Source organism: Prunus persica, chromosome G4 (genome assembly GCF_000346465.2).
Source record: "Prunus persica cultivar Lovell chromosome G4, Prunus_persica_NCBIv2, whole genome shotgun sequence".
Lineage (NCBI taxonomy): Eukaryota > Viridiplantae > Streptophyta > Magnoliopsida > Rosales > Rosaceae > Prunus > Prunus persica.
The window spans coordinates 22739742-22753125 of record NC_034012.1 but is presented as its reverse complement, the minus strand read 5'-3'; the positions used below and the strand labels follow the sequence as shown (position 1 = coordinate 22753125).

The 13384-nt window shown below is 36.1% G+C and overlaps 1 protein-coding gene across 1 annotated transcript; it reads right to left on the bottom strand.

Annotated features, from left to right (window-relative positions):
- Positions 11962 to 12672, bottom strand: LOC18780761. Its single transcript, XM_020562435.1, has one exon. The coding sequence runs from the start codon at positions 12670 to 12672 to the stop codon at positions 11962 to 11964; it is 711 nt and encodes a 236-aa protein (XP_020418024.1).

Here is a 13384-nt window from a genome sequence, read left to right as displayed (position 1 = left end):
GTATGCTCTGAGATGTCAATTGTTTTAGCCTAACCGACGTGCAAAAGAGCTGTTACGACAGTTAATGGAACTGAGTTGCCTTTATTTCTATCTTTAGATGACGGTAATTATTAAGCGGTGGAAGTAGTGTTTCCCAAAATTCGTCGGTTGGTGCATTTTTTCGTTGTGGTATTCTTAAATTGACGACGTCCATTATTTTCATAACTATCGTTGTTGGTAATATCTATTAGACGCGTGTAATTTAATTTTAATTAACTGACATGTTTTCTTTTTCAAATGGCGGTTTTTATTTCTTTACGGTCTTTTGCACTGTCATTCCATGTCGTTTGTAAAAATACGACGTTGGTTATGTTTTAGATGTTTGTTTTTGAGATTTTTTTAACTGGACGGTCGTATTTTACACCTTGAACCCAGTATTTTAATTTATCGTGTACCAAAGCCTACATAATGAAAATGTGATCAGAATTAAAACGATATATAGAGCTATTAATTAATGTCATACAATTAACTGTATAACTAATGTCATACATTACAATTAATCCATATATCTTCACACCCATCTCTAATATTTTCACTCCCAAACTCACCCACTAGGTCATCAAATGTGTCAACATTTGGTATCCCTCTAGTAAATGGCTCACACTCAATTCTAATATCACCTAGCACCTCAGCACCAATAACATCATTATATTCTCTATTCGGCATTGATAACACTACTGACCAACCACGATGCATTGGGTCGTCAACAAAAATTACTTTTTTGACTTGAGAAGCCATAACAAATTGGTCATTCCTATGTCCAATTTTACTTAGATCTACAAGGGTAAATCCAAGTTCGTCGACTACAAGGCCCAAAATGTTATCTATCCAATCACACCTCAAGACTGGGATTCTAAACTTTTGGAAGTCAAGGTCCTAAATTTCTTGAGTGACACCATAAAAACCCATATTGGAGACAATAGGGTTTTTATCCTTGTCACTAGCAACTTGCATAGTATGTGCAAGTAAATAAACTCCACTATTTTGAACAGTTTGCACATCATCTTGTGCCTCGGTGTTAAATTTAACACCATGAATAAGATAGCTCCTATATGATGGCACTGCCATGCTTGGACCAGCTGCTAGCCACCTCAAATTTTTTGATACGCCATTATTCTCTTCCCCAAGTTCACTTTGACCTGCAAATTAATCATATATCTTAATTCAATCTAACATAGAACATATACCTTAAAGTGTAGCCATTGAATGAAAGTGCTATTGTGCTTATCTTGCAGCCACTTTGTTCTCTTTCTAAACTTTAGATAAGTGGTCTTGATAAACATCATATGTTCCCTACATTGACACGAAAAAAATCAAGCATTAGAGTCCCTTGTATATAAGATAAACATAAGGAATAATATTTAAAATGGCTACTTAAAGAATAAAACTCATACTCGATATAAGGTAAGACTTCCTCCGTATTCTCCAAGACATATAAATGTGCCTGGTTCAACAGGTCCCGATCAACTAAGCTCACTGTGCAACCTGATAATGGCTTTGAAACTCCCATCTTCTGGTTTGATGGCACTCCAACTGTACTAACATTAGATAAATGCTCGGTGCAAAACTCTACAGCTTCTTCAGCTATATACCGCTCAGCAATGCAACCTTCGGGACGAGTACGGTTCTGAACATACCCCTTTAGCACTTTCATATATCTTTCAAATGGATACATCCATCTAAAATAAACTGGCCCACATAGACGAACTTCTCTGACAATTTGTACTATTAGATGAACCATGATATCAAAGAATGAAGGGGAAAGTATTTCTCAAGCAAAGACAAAGTAACTACTACATCTTCTTCCAACTTATCTAGCTTGGAAACATCTACCGTCTTTGCACATATAGCATTGAAGAATAAGCACAATCAAGTTATTGCATACCTTATAGGCTTCTCCAAAACAGAATGAATTGTCACAGGGAGCAATTGTTGCATCAAGGTATGGCAATCAAGAGATTTAAGGCCAAGAAGTCTTGAATCTTTTAAAGATACAAGATTTTTTTATATTTGAACAATAACCTTCAGGGGCCTTCATACCATATAAAGAATTGCAAACCGCTCTCTTCTCTGCTCTTGAAAAATTCCAAGGCCCTGGAGGCAAGCGAGTACGTCTTTCTCCATACTCGGGTTAGTTTTAACCCCTATGTTTAATAAATCTAACCGAGCAACAATTCCATCTTTATTTTTTCAGGGTTCGCTAGCAATGTACCAATGATACTATCGCAAACAGTCTTCTCAATGTGCATAACATCTAGGACATGCCTCACAGGAAGGTATTTTCAATACTCGAGATCAAATAATTTTGATTTCTTCTTCCCACAAACTCTATCACCATCATTCTCACCAACACTTCCCCCATTTTTCGAGCCCCATTTGTAATTAATACCTTCAACCATTTGCAACACTTCTTCTCTGATTAATGGCTCGAGAGGCGTGCCATATTCAAGTTTCCCATTAAAAGCTGCACGCTGCCTCCGATATGGATGATTGATTGGTAACCATTTTCTATGCCCGATGTAACAAATTTTGTAGCCATTTTTCAACCTGTGACTAGGTGTATCATCACTGCATATTGGACAAGCTTTATATCCTTTAACAACACAACCAGATAAGTTCCCACAGGCAGGAAAATCATTAATTGTCCATAGTAATAAACCTCTGAGTGTAAAGTATTCTCCCATGTGTGCATCATACACTCTTCTAATCCCATCCCATAGAGATTTTAAATCATCGATCAAAGGCTCTAAGTAGACGTCTATATCATGAACTTCCGTTTCATGCATAGCCATGGTGGGAGATTATATGTAACTAAGATAACTGGCCAACAACTGTATCTGCTACTTAAAGAACTGTGGGGATTGAATCCATCAGATGAGAGAGCCAATCTCAAGTTTCTCGGCTCTTTACCAAACTCGGGCCATTTATCATCAACAAGTTTGGTGGAAAATATCACACCACCTACGTTGGCCCACCCTCTTTCAAGATTGAATCTCTGCTTTCCTTCCACATTGAGATACCACAAGTAGTTCAATTAGTTGAATCTTCATAATTTTTCCTATACAAGATGCAGTCATTGGGGCATGCATGGATTATCTCATAACTCATCCCCAAAGCAAACAAAGTCTTTTTTGCCTCGTACATAGAGGAAGGTAGTGTATTTCGTTCTGGAAGCAAATCTCCTTGAAGTATCAATAATTCTGTAAAACAAACATCACTCATCCCATGTTTTGCTTTCAAATTATATAACTTCACCAAAGCCGACAACTTCGTGTAGTTACTGCAACCAGGGTACAAGGGTTGATCTCCATCCCCAATCACATTGGCAAACTCATAAGGATAAGATCCAATATCACCTAAATCATTATCATCCTTCCCTAATTCTTCAGAAACAAAACTGAACCTACTTTGCTCATCTTCTTCCACATTTCTACTTGCATTAGTAGTCCATTCCCAAGGTTCTCTGTGCCATGTCCAAATCTTATAGCTTTGGTCAATTCCATTAAAGTATAAGTGGTCCCTTATAATTCCAACCCCAAACAATTGAATATTCCCACATTTAACACATGGACAATGAATATGAGTTGTATTTCCAAGATTTTCTATAGCAAAATTCAAAAATCCTTCCATCCCTAATCATATGCCTTCGATCTTCTATCCGCATGCATCCATGACTTATCCATCTCACACACTAAAATCATATATATAATAAATTCAAAAAATCAGCAATAAAACACCACTATATTCACATAGCAGAGAATAAATTGAAAAAAAAGAAAAAGAATAAGACGATAGTATTTACAAAATAATCGTCATGTTACAGCAATTCAGACAATGACATATCGAATTACCGTCGTCTTTGGGCTACTCAAACCTAGAAATTTGTATTTCTTTTTTGAAGAACAATGTTCTGGGTTCATGTAGATTAAGACGACGGTTATTGGAGATACTGTCGTCTTTAGGCAACCTAAATCCAGAATTTAATGAACAAGTTCTGGTTAGGTAGCATAAAGACGACGGTTAGTGTAGAAACAGTCATCTTTAGGCTACGAAATACAAAAAAAGTTCAGACGACGGGAGTAAATGAACAACCGACTTATAATGAAAATTTAGACGACGATTTGGTCCATCAATCGTTGTCGTAGGTTACAAATACCTACAGCCTAAATCTCCAATTCCCAATGGTTTTCCAAGAACCCATAGCCAAACAAACATATAAGAACCCATAACAGAGAGTTATTATGACAAGCATGCAAACACCAAAATATATATTAAGAACCCGTAGCTCCCAAAACATATATTAAGAACCCATAGCTCCCAAAACATATATTAAGCACCCATAGCTCCCAAAACATATATTAAGCACCCATAGCTACCAAAACCAACGAAATCATTTATTAATTTAAGAAGCCGTGCAATATCATTAAATAAACCCTAAACTTACATGGATATTGAGCGAGTGCTCAGAGAATATAACCAATGCTTTGAGAGAGAGCGAAAACTTTAAGACAAATTTTTGGGTTAAGGGGAATTCTGAAAATTTTAGATTGCGGTGAAAAATTTCAAAGGACTGCGTTTTTTAAAGACGATGGAAAATACATACATGATGACGTTTGATAAAGGCCTATGACGACGGTTTATTAAATTTAATGACGTTGTAAATATTTACTACGTCGGTATCTTTAGGGAAATGCCGTAGTAAATTGTTTTCACGTTGCTTCTTGAAAAAACCAACGTCTTAAATATTAAATAATTAGGTGTGCTTTGGGTTTCCTAGGATTCGAACGCGTGTAATTGACCAAAAACAGTGGAGGGAAAATCGGCGTCGTTTTAATATACCCTAAACCCTAAATTTTACAAGAATTATAAAAAAAATACACAAGTATGAGAAAATAAATCGAAAATTGCTACGGACTCCTTGCAACAATGCCTTCTATATTAGTAGGCTAAAATTAGGATTTCATTTATTTGTATTTTTGGCCACCAATGGATCACATAAACCTTAGGGTTATGTTATGAAAGTATAAGGACTATTGTGCTGTCTCTAAATTTTTTGACTTTCATTATCACTTGTAATTTTGAAAACTAAAATTTCAGGTTTCAAACCTTTAGGGGGAAGACATTGTCTGTTTATTTTTTGGATTTTTTTTTTAATTTATTATGAATATTAGGAATTAAATACAATAATTTTTTATTTATAAAATTACATTTTTAAAAGCTCTAGGGGAAAGACAATCTTTCAATGAGTGCATGGTAGTTATCGGTTTATTTTTTGGGATTTTTTATGAATTTATTATGAATATCAGGAATTAAATACAATATAAAAGTCATATTAATATGAAATGACACGTGTATATAACCGATATTGCATGCATTTACAAGTTCATTTAGATGTCAGCAATTTAAGCACCGACGTTTTTTATGATTTACAACTTCGCTTCTTATGAACTAACCGTCATCTTTAATACTTAAAACGTCTATATGTTTTGAATAACCGACGTCGGTTATTTTAACAACGTCATCTTTCACGTAGTTACCGACGTTGTTTAAAGCCTACAATGTCCTCCGTTGAAAATTTACCGCCGTTGTAGGTTATTTAAGACGTTTATCTGTTGTTTTTAACGGTCGTGGTATTTCGGTACAAAATATTTTAGTATTTTTAAACTGGATTATTGCTTTCCCTAAAAATATATTGTAGACTTCAGTTTTATAAATAAACCGACGTGTTTTTTCAGGTACATGTCATTTTTAAAATTTGCTGTCGATGTTTTATTTCCATCTATCATAAGACGACGGTGAATTGTAATAATGAGACGTCAGTTTTTAGTGTAAGAACCCGATCATAAATTAATTTTTAGTTATTAATTTATTCTGAGAAAAGATAATTTTGCCCCTATAATAAATTATTAGAGAAAATGGTGACTTGTTGACCGGGGAGACTTTGGTAAAATTGTTACATCTCGGTCCGAAAAAGTGTTAAAATAATTAAAATAAGAATAAATTTAAATGAGGAATAAATTGAAATAAACATTAAAATAAATTTGAATTAATTAAGGTTTTTGAGAAATTAAAATATTATTTAATATTAAGAAGGGGCAAAAAGGTCATTTTAAGTTCGGGAATGAATTTAGAAATTTCGATTGGACCATTGCGTAGAGCACATCGAAACGAGTCCGTAGACACGTAGTGGACTCGAATCGGGATTGTAACGAAGAAATGACGATTAAAAGAAGTTCAGTGGCATAACCATAAATAATTCGAAGTTCAGTTTTTTAAAAACCCAGATTTTCTGCAGTTTGGGAGCTCGACCAGCTGACTTCCAAAGGTGATATCTCTTAACTCCGGCCACCAATCGAAGGAAAACCAGTCCTGTTAGAACCACCACACGTCCCTCTTGTATTCCCAGCCCATATCAGCCTCGATCCGCCTTATTGGTCGCCGGAAACCGCCATGAAACAGGGCGGTTTGGACAGTTTTTGACGGAATTTCGTGGAGCTCGTTCGGACACCTCCGGCCACCATTGTCTTCGAATTTGGTATGTTTTTGCATCCTTTTGATGTGTTCTAGCTGATGGTTGGGTAGAATTTGATCAATTTCTAGTGTAGGCAACTCGATTTATAACCCAAAATTTGGCCGGATTTCGGGATGAGATTCCGGCCACTTCTGGTCATTTTTCGAGGTAGGTCCAAGAACAAAAGTGGTTCCAAATAGGGTGTTATACCCAGGATAGGAGTTTGGGCTGGCGGTTTGGAGTATTTCCGGCTGCCGAAAATTGATCAAGGCACCCATGCGCTGCCAGCGCGTGCGGCGGCACGTGGGCCACATAGTGAGGTAACTCTCAGTCTTAGAATGATCCTCGTGTTGTCACGAGCGCGTAGGGATTCATGGATCTCAATTTGGACAACGTTTGAGCCCCGATCGGATCTCACATATTGTGCGATTTCCGAGTTTGATACATTTGAACCATTGGATCGTAGTTATTCTTGTATATGTCAAGCTAGAAAATTCCCGAATCGTGTAGGATTCAACGGATCGGAAATTGGAGTCTTGGATACTCCGAAAAAGCCAACCCTAGGGCTAGGTTTACAGTAACCGTCCGATCGTGCAATCGTGAGTAGTCTGACCGTCCGATCGAGACCAAACTCTCGAGACATGTGTCCTTAGCATGGTAAGACCTCTAGGAACTCTTGGATCGAAATTTTGAGGTCGTGGACCCCACGGGGTCCCTGGTTGACTTTTTGGGACTTATCGCTTTTTGAGTCCCGAGGCACTCCTAGACCGTTCTAATCATTGGAAATGCTTACATAGGCTTGAGAATGACTTCAAATACAATGCACGCACTTCTAGGAGCCCAAGGCCAGGACTTTGGATTAAATAATGAGGATGAGCTCCATAGGATATGGTTGAGCTTTTAGAAAGCTCATGTGTGTGCGAGTGTTCATTTGGTTTAGTTATGGTTTTAACTTCATGATTTTATGTGATTTCAAGATGAGTATTTAATTATCTGTTTATTTATCACCTGTTTATATATGTTCATATGGTTAATTGTGTGGTAGGAGTATAAATATAATATTGGAATGGTATTCTAAGCAGAGATCGAGATAGTTAACAAATTAGCCAAGTGTTTAGTATATGTATATATATATATTTTAAGTTTAGTTGAGAACCAATCTATTTATCTTTGAGACCTGCGAGGATTGCGGCTCAGATTGAAGTGTTATATCTGAGACCTGCGAGGAATGCGGCTCGGTTAACTTTATGGTTCCGAGACCTGCAAGGATGAAATTGACGGACTAACATTGGAATTTACGGACTAACATTGGAATTGACGGATTATTATTGGAATTGACGGATATGTGGAATTGATGGCATATATGGAATTGACGGTATTAAAGGAATTGGCGAATCAGAAATGGGGGTACGCCTAGGTGGAGAGAATTTATAGGTGGATCAGATTAGTATTGCTCTGCAATTTCCTTAGGGTTTTCTGTAAGGCCTGAGGCCATAAAGATTTGTTGTTGGTTGTGTGTGTTCTAACATTGTGCATGCTGAACGGTTGTGGATATTTGAATTGCATGTTGTACAGGTGAAATGTTTTGGGAAACAAGCTTTATACAGGGGAGACTCTACCGAATTTTTGGCATAAGTCAAACTTGAAAAAGATTGTCGAGTCTTAGTTAGAAGGTCAATTTGGTCAAGTGTGCCTGGCACTTGCCAGGTGTCGAACACGCATAGAGTTCGGCTCAAATTTCAGAGTGAAATTTGGGTCAGGTCCTGTCATCAAATGAGTTTTTTAATTTTAAAGAAAGAGAAATATAAAATGAAAATTGGATTTTTAGGTTTACCTCATGTATATTGCAATCATAGTCTAAAATATCAACGAAATATCGAGGATATTATCGTTTTTTCGAGTCACGGATATTTCGGAACGTATCCATACACATATCGTATAAATATCGATAATATCGACAATAATATCAGAAAATATCAATGTCGATAATTTTGCTCACACTTCAGCAATATTTTGTCAAAATATCACTATAATATCGATGTAATGAAAAACAACACAAAGCGCACACACAAAGGGGATTCAAACCCCTAGCATTTCACTTCTCCAACACCTTAACCATCATGTTACTTATGTTTTTGTGATAATATGCTAAAATATGTACATTTATATTGTTTTCTTTCCTTGCAAGAATTAGATTTTCACATGAGAATGTGAGTCTTTGACCTTTCCTTTTGAGATAGAATCGAGCAGCTCATGGAAAGAATCCGAGACTCAATCTTCAAATGATTTTCCTTATGGACAACGTCAACCAACTCAGATCCATATGGGTGGCATGTTAACAATTACATGCAAAACTATTTTGGGGATTTATCATTTGATGACTACTCTTCATAATACACTTACTCTACACATAAAGATGATGAGGATAGTGAAAAATTTAAACCTCATAAGAACTCTATGTGGTACTAAGTCACTCATGTATCTTACCATGCAATGTATAAAGTGTAAAATATTGTGGTAAATCATTATATATAATTACTACACATTATGGTGTATTTAATATTCTTTCCTTAATTACTACACATTTTCTACACTCACATTGTTTGTCAGCTCGCTATATAATCAACTTCAATCAGTTAAACCCATCATGCAATGCATTTCATTCCAATTTTTTTTGTGATAAACTAATAGATAATTGACTAAATAAACATCCTCCAAAGTTTCAATAAAAATTTCCAAGTTTTTCTTACAATTTCCAAGGTTTTTATTCAATTTTTATCCATATCGATAATATCCCGATATTTCCATCGAAATTTTCGTGTTTTTGGACTACCGATATTTCCGATACCATCGATATTTTAGACCTTGACTACAATCACTGTGGCTCCGATCTCAACCATGGATGCAAGCTGAAAAAATATATTCATGCAAGATGAAGGTATCACGCTCACACCTAAACACTTTGGCTGGAATTTTAATTCTCAAGGTTTCGTTCAAAGCCTCCAACTTTGTCTCGTCATATTGGCATAGGGCTAAGAGAGGAGGTGGCAAGTCTAGCTTTGAGAAATCCTGTTTCAATAAATAAAGAAAGAAATATAAGATAGCTTGTACAAAAGTAAAACAAAGGACACTAACTTAACCATCCAAACCGTCGTGTTCCTTTGAAAAAACCGATGTAGTAAAGAATGGAGATGACGGTAAATAAAAACCGTTGTTGTGTACAAGTTCTAATGTCACAAAACTATAAAATGATCGTCTAAATAAAATGCAAAATGCAGTGAAGATGGCTCGTAAAACAGGTAAAAAAAATCGCAGTAATTAAACCATACAAACTGCCGTGGTATTTAACTCCAAACGATGGTTCCTTGAAAAACCGACATAGTAAAGAACGAAGACGATGGTAAACAGAAACCGTCGTTATGTAAAGTTCTAACGTCACATAGAAAAAAAGTCTAAATAAAATGCAAAATGCAGGGAAGATAGTTTTAAAACAAGTAAAAGCGTCGTGGTATTTCACTCACAATGTCGGTTCTTTAACAAAACAGACGTATTATGAGATTTCAAACAGCGGTAAATATATACCGTCCTTGTTTGAAATTTCTAATGTCAGAGATGAAAAATAGCGACGTCTAATTAAAATTTAAAAAGCAGAAAAATGCAAGTATCAGAGAATTTACCGTTTCATCTTGTTGTTGTTCAGCAGCATCAGCATCATGCTTAGGATTTTCTTCCTCCAAAATAAGGGGTCTCACATTAGTGGCACCCGAGTAGGTCGCTTTGTCAGACATTGGATTTTTGGGGCTTTGCTTTTGAGGCAATAAAGGAATTGGGGTAATTGGAGTTTTGAGCATGTTGGGATCAAAATTAGTTATTAGTTGACTAAATTGTTTCAACATATATTCACTCTCTGCTCTGACTGCCTCCAAAACACTTTCCTTTGTCCTAGCCTCCATCCTCAAGGTCTCTTCTCTGTCTGTCTCCATAACACTTTCCTTCAATTTGTCGGCAAATTTTACTCTATGTTGTCTCGGCAAATTGAAGAATTGACTTGGGGCTTTCCCACCATGCTTGGGGGTTCCCAAAGCCAAAGTCAAAACATCATTGCTCCAAGAGATAGTCAGAGTGCCCTTGGAGACTTGTTTTTTTAAATCATCCTAAAAAAGAGAAAGAGAGAGAGAGAGAGAGAGAGAGAGAGAGAGAGAGAGAGAGAGAGAGAGAGAGAGAGAGAATGTTAGTGAGTGAATAGATTGTAAAACATATAAAATAAAACAACTAACTCAAAAATATAAACCGTCGTGGAATTTCAGTGAAGACAACGATTTCTTGATAAAATTGACGTCGTATATAAAATCAAACGGCGGTGATTAATACTGTCGTTGTATAGAAATTATAACTTCAGCATGAGAAAAAACAGTCGTATAATTCAAATGCACAATAAAAAAAGTTCACAGAAAATCAGAAGCCTTTACCTGAAGTAAAGTTAAAAACAATTGCATAGAGAGAGAGAGAGAGAGAGAGAGAGAGAGAGAGAGAGAGAGAGAGTGTGTGTGTGTGTGTGTGTGTGTGTGCGTGTGAAGTAAATGAAGATAAAATAAAATGTCCCTAAATAAAAAATCTAAACCGTCGTGGTATTTACTAAAGGAGAATTGACGCAGTATTGCATTTCAAACAGCGGTAAACAAATATCGTCGTTGTGTAAAAATTCTAATGTCGGTTGGAAAAAAATTCGTCCTATAATTCAAAAGTTGTGTGTGAGTAAATGAAAGTTGTTCAAAATAAAAAATAAAAACCACCCTAAATCAAAAACCTACACCGTTGTGGTATTTCAATGAATGAGACAGATTCTTGAAAAAACCGACGTAGTACGTCTTTTCAAAAGGCAGTAAACAATTTCCGTCGTTTGGTAGACGAAAAAACCGTCGTATAATTCAAATGTAGAGATAAAAAAAATTAACAAAAAGAAGTATGTTTTACCAGAAATAGAGTAAAAACCAATTGTAGAGAGAGAGAGAGAGAGAGAGAGAGAGAGTGTGTGTGTGTGTGTGTGTGTGTGAGTAAATGAAGATTGTTGTAAAACTTTAAAATAAAACGACTAACTCAGAAATATAAACCGTCGTGGTAATTCAATCCAGACGTCGATTTCTTGAAAAAAACTGACATCCTATATTGTTTGAAACGACGGTAAATATAAACCATCATTGTGTGTCTTTTCTAACGACGTTTAGAAAAAAATACGATGTCTAAATGAAATTGAAAATCTTTGTTTTTCAAATTTAGAACAGAGTGAGTGAGACTTAAGATGAATTTTACTTTCTCTGCAACCTTTGGATCGAGGATGTTTCCCTCTTTAACTTCTCTTGCCTTGCTTCATAACAAAGAACAATTGATTTCTTCACCAGGCATGGTTTCTTCTAATTGGTCCTCCAAACCAACATACCCTTTTCGAGACAACCTATGGTTGTACTCGCATTTTTCCCTTCTCTGTGACTGCTCAGAATGCACAGCCTCAAATTCTGGGGATAACCTTGAAGTACAAAGGCATCCCATTGCGATTTCTTTATGAAGTTATATAGCTTAGGGGGTTCTTTTAACTTGTCCTTGTCATTTGTGAATGGAAGGATAAACTTCTTAGTTAAGGTAGACTTGAAATCCTTCCATTTTTTGGCGGCAGACAATAGCACCATCTTCTTGCCCCCTTGCCCAACAACATAAGCCATTTCAACAGCTTCCCAAATCTGCTCCTTTATATCCTTGGGCAATTGAGTCCATTTATTGTCCACAAGAGGGACTTTGGTGCGTGCCAAAACACCAATGTAAGAATGCATCTCAACAGCAGCCTTGCCATGTGGTTTGCCCCTTTTATTATACTCAACTACAGGTTTAATCTTCTGGATTTTCCTTTTCACAACACGGCTCATTGTGTTGATACCACGAGAAGATTTTGACTCCTCATCAAATGTTGTTGAGCTAGGGTTTTTCTCAGAGGTTGAAGTAAGTCTCATCTTCTTCGAGGAATTGCTTTGAAGTGCTTTGGCTTCATTCATTTGAGCCTTTGAAATTGCAAGGTCCTTGCTTTGACCTTTTGATACTTGAGCCTCCTTACTTTGAGATTTCGAAACCATGTTTAGAGAGGAATAAAACCTGCAAGTGAAAAAACGATGGTTAATTAAAAAGAGCGACGTAATATTAGACAGAAGACTTTGGTAGAAAAACACAACCGTCGTGCTATTTCTTTTAGCACGACGATTGTAAACCACCGTTGTGGTATGATTAATTAAACGACGTAAACAAGAAAAAACAGTCATCTTATTAAGAGTGAATACAGAAAAAAAAACTTCTCAGATCTCTCTCTCCCACGATCGTTTCTGTAGTCTCATAATAAGATGACAGTTTTATCTTGTTTACATTGTATTAATTATCACACCACAACGATGATTAACTACAGTCGTGCTATTTGCAATAGCACGGAGTTAATTAAAATGACATAAACAAGACAAAACTGTCATCTTAACACGACGTGAGAGTGAGAGATTAGTGAAATTATTCAAACCAATGAAAGATTTCGTCATTTTAAAACCGGAGTCTTGTTTCTAGACTCTTTCTTTCATGGTATCAAAATTAGATAAACCTTTGCCAAAAAAACTTGAAATGATTTTGACAACAAAAAAAAGAAAAAAAAAGAGAGAGACAAAACCTTTGGCGTGCAAAGAAAGTTCGCTTTCGACGTAAACTTAAGAGATTTGGAGACTAAGACGAGGAAGATGACGAGATTCAAACTTGCCGCTGCTTTTGGGAACTGAGAGGAAACTGAAATGTTTTATCTGTTAGAGAGAA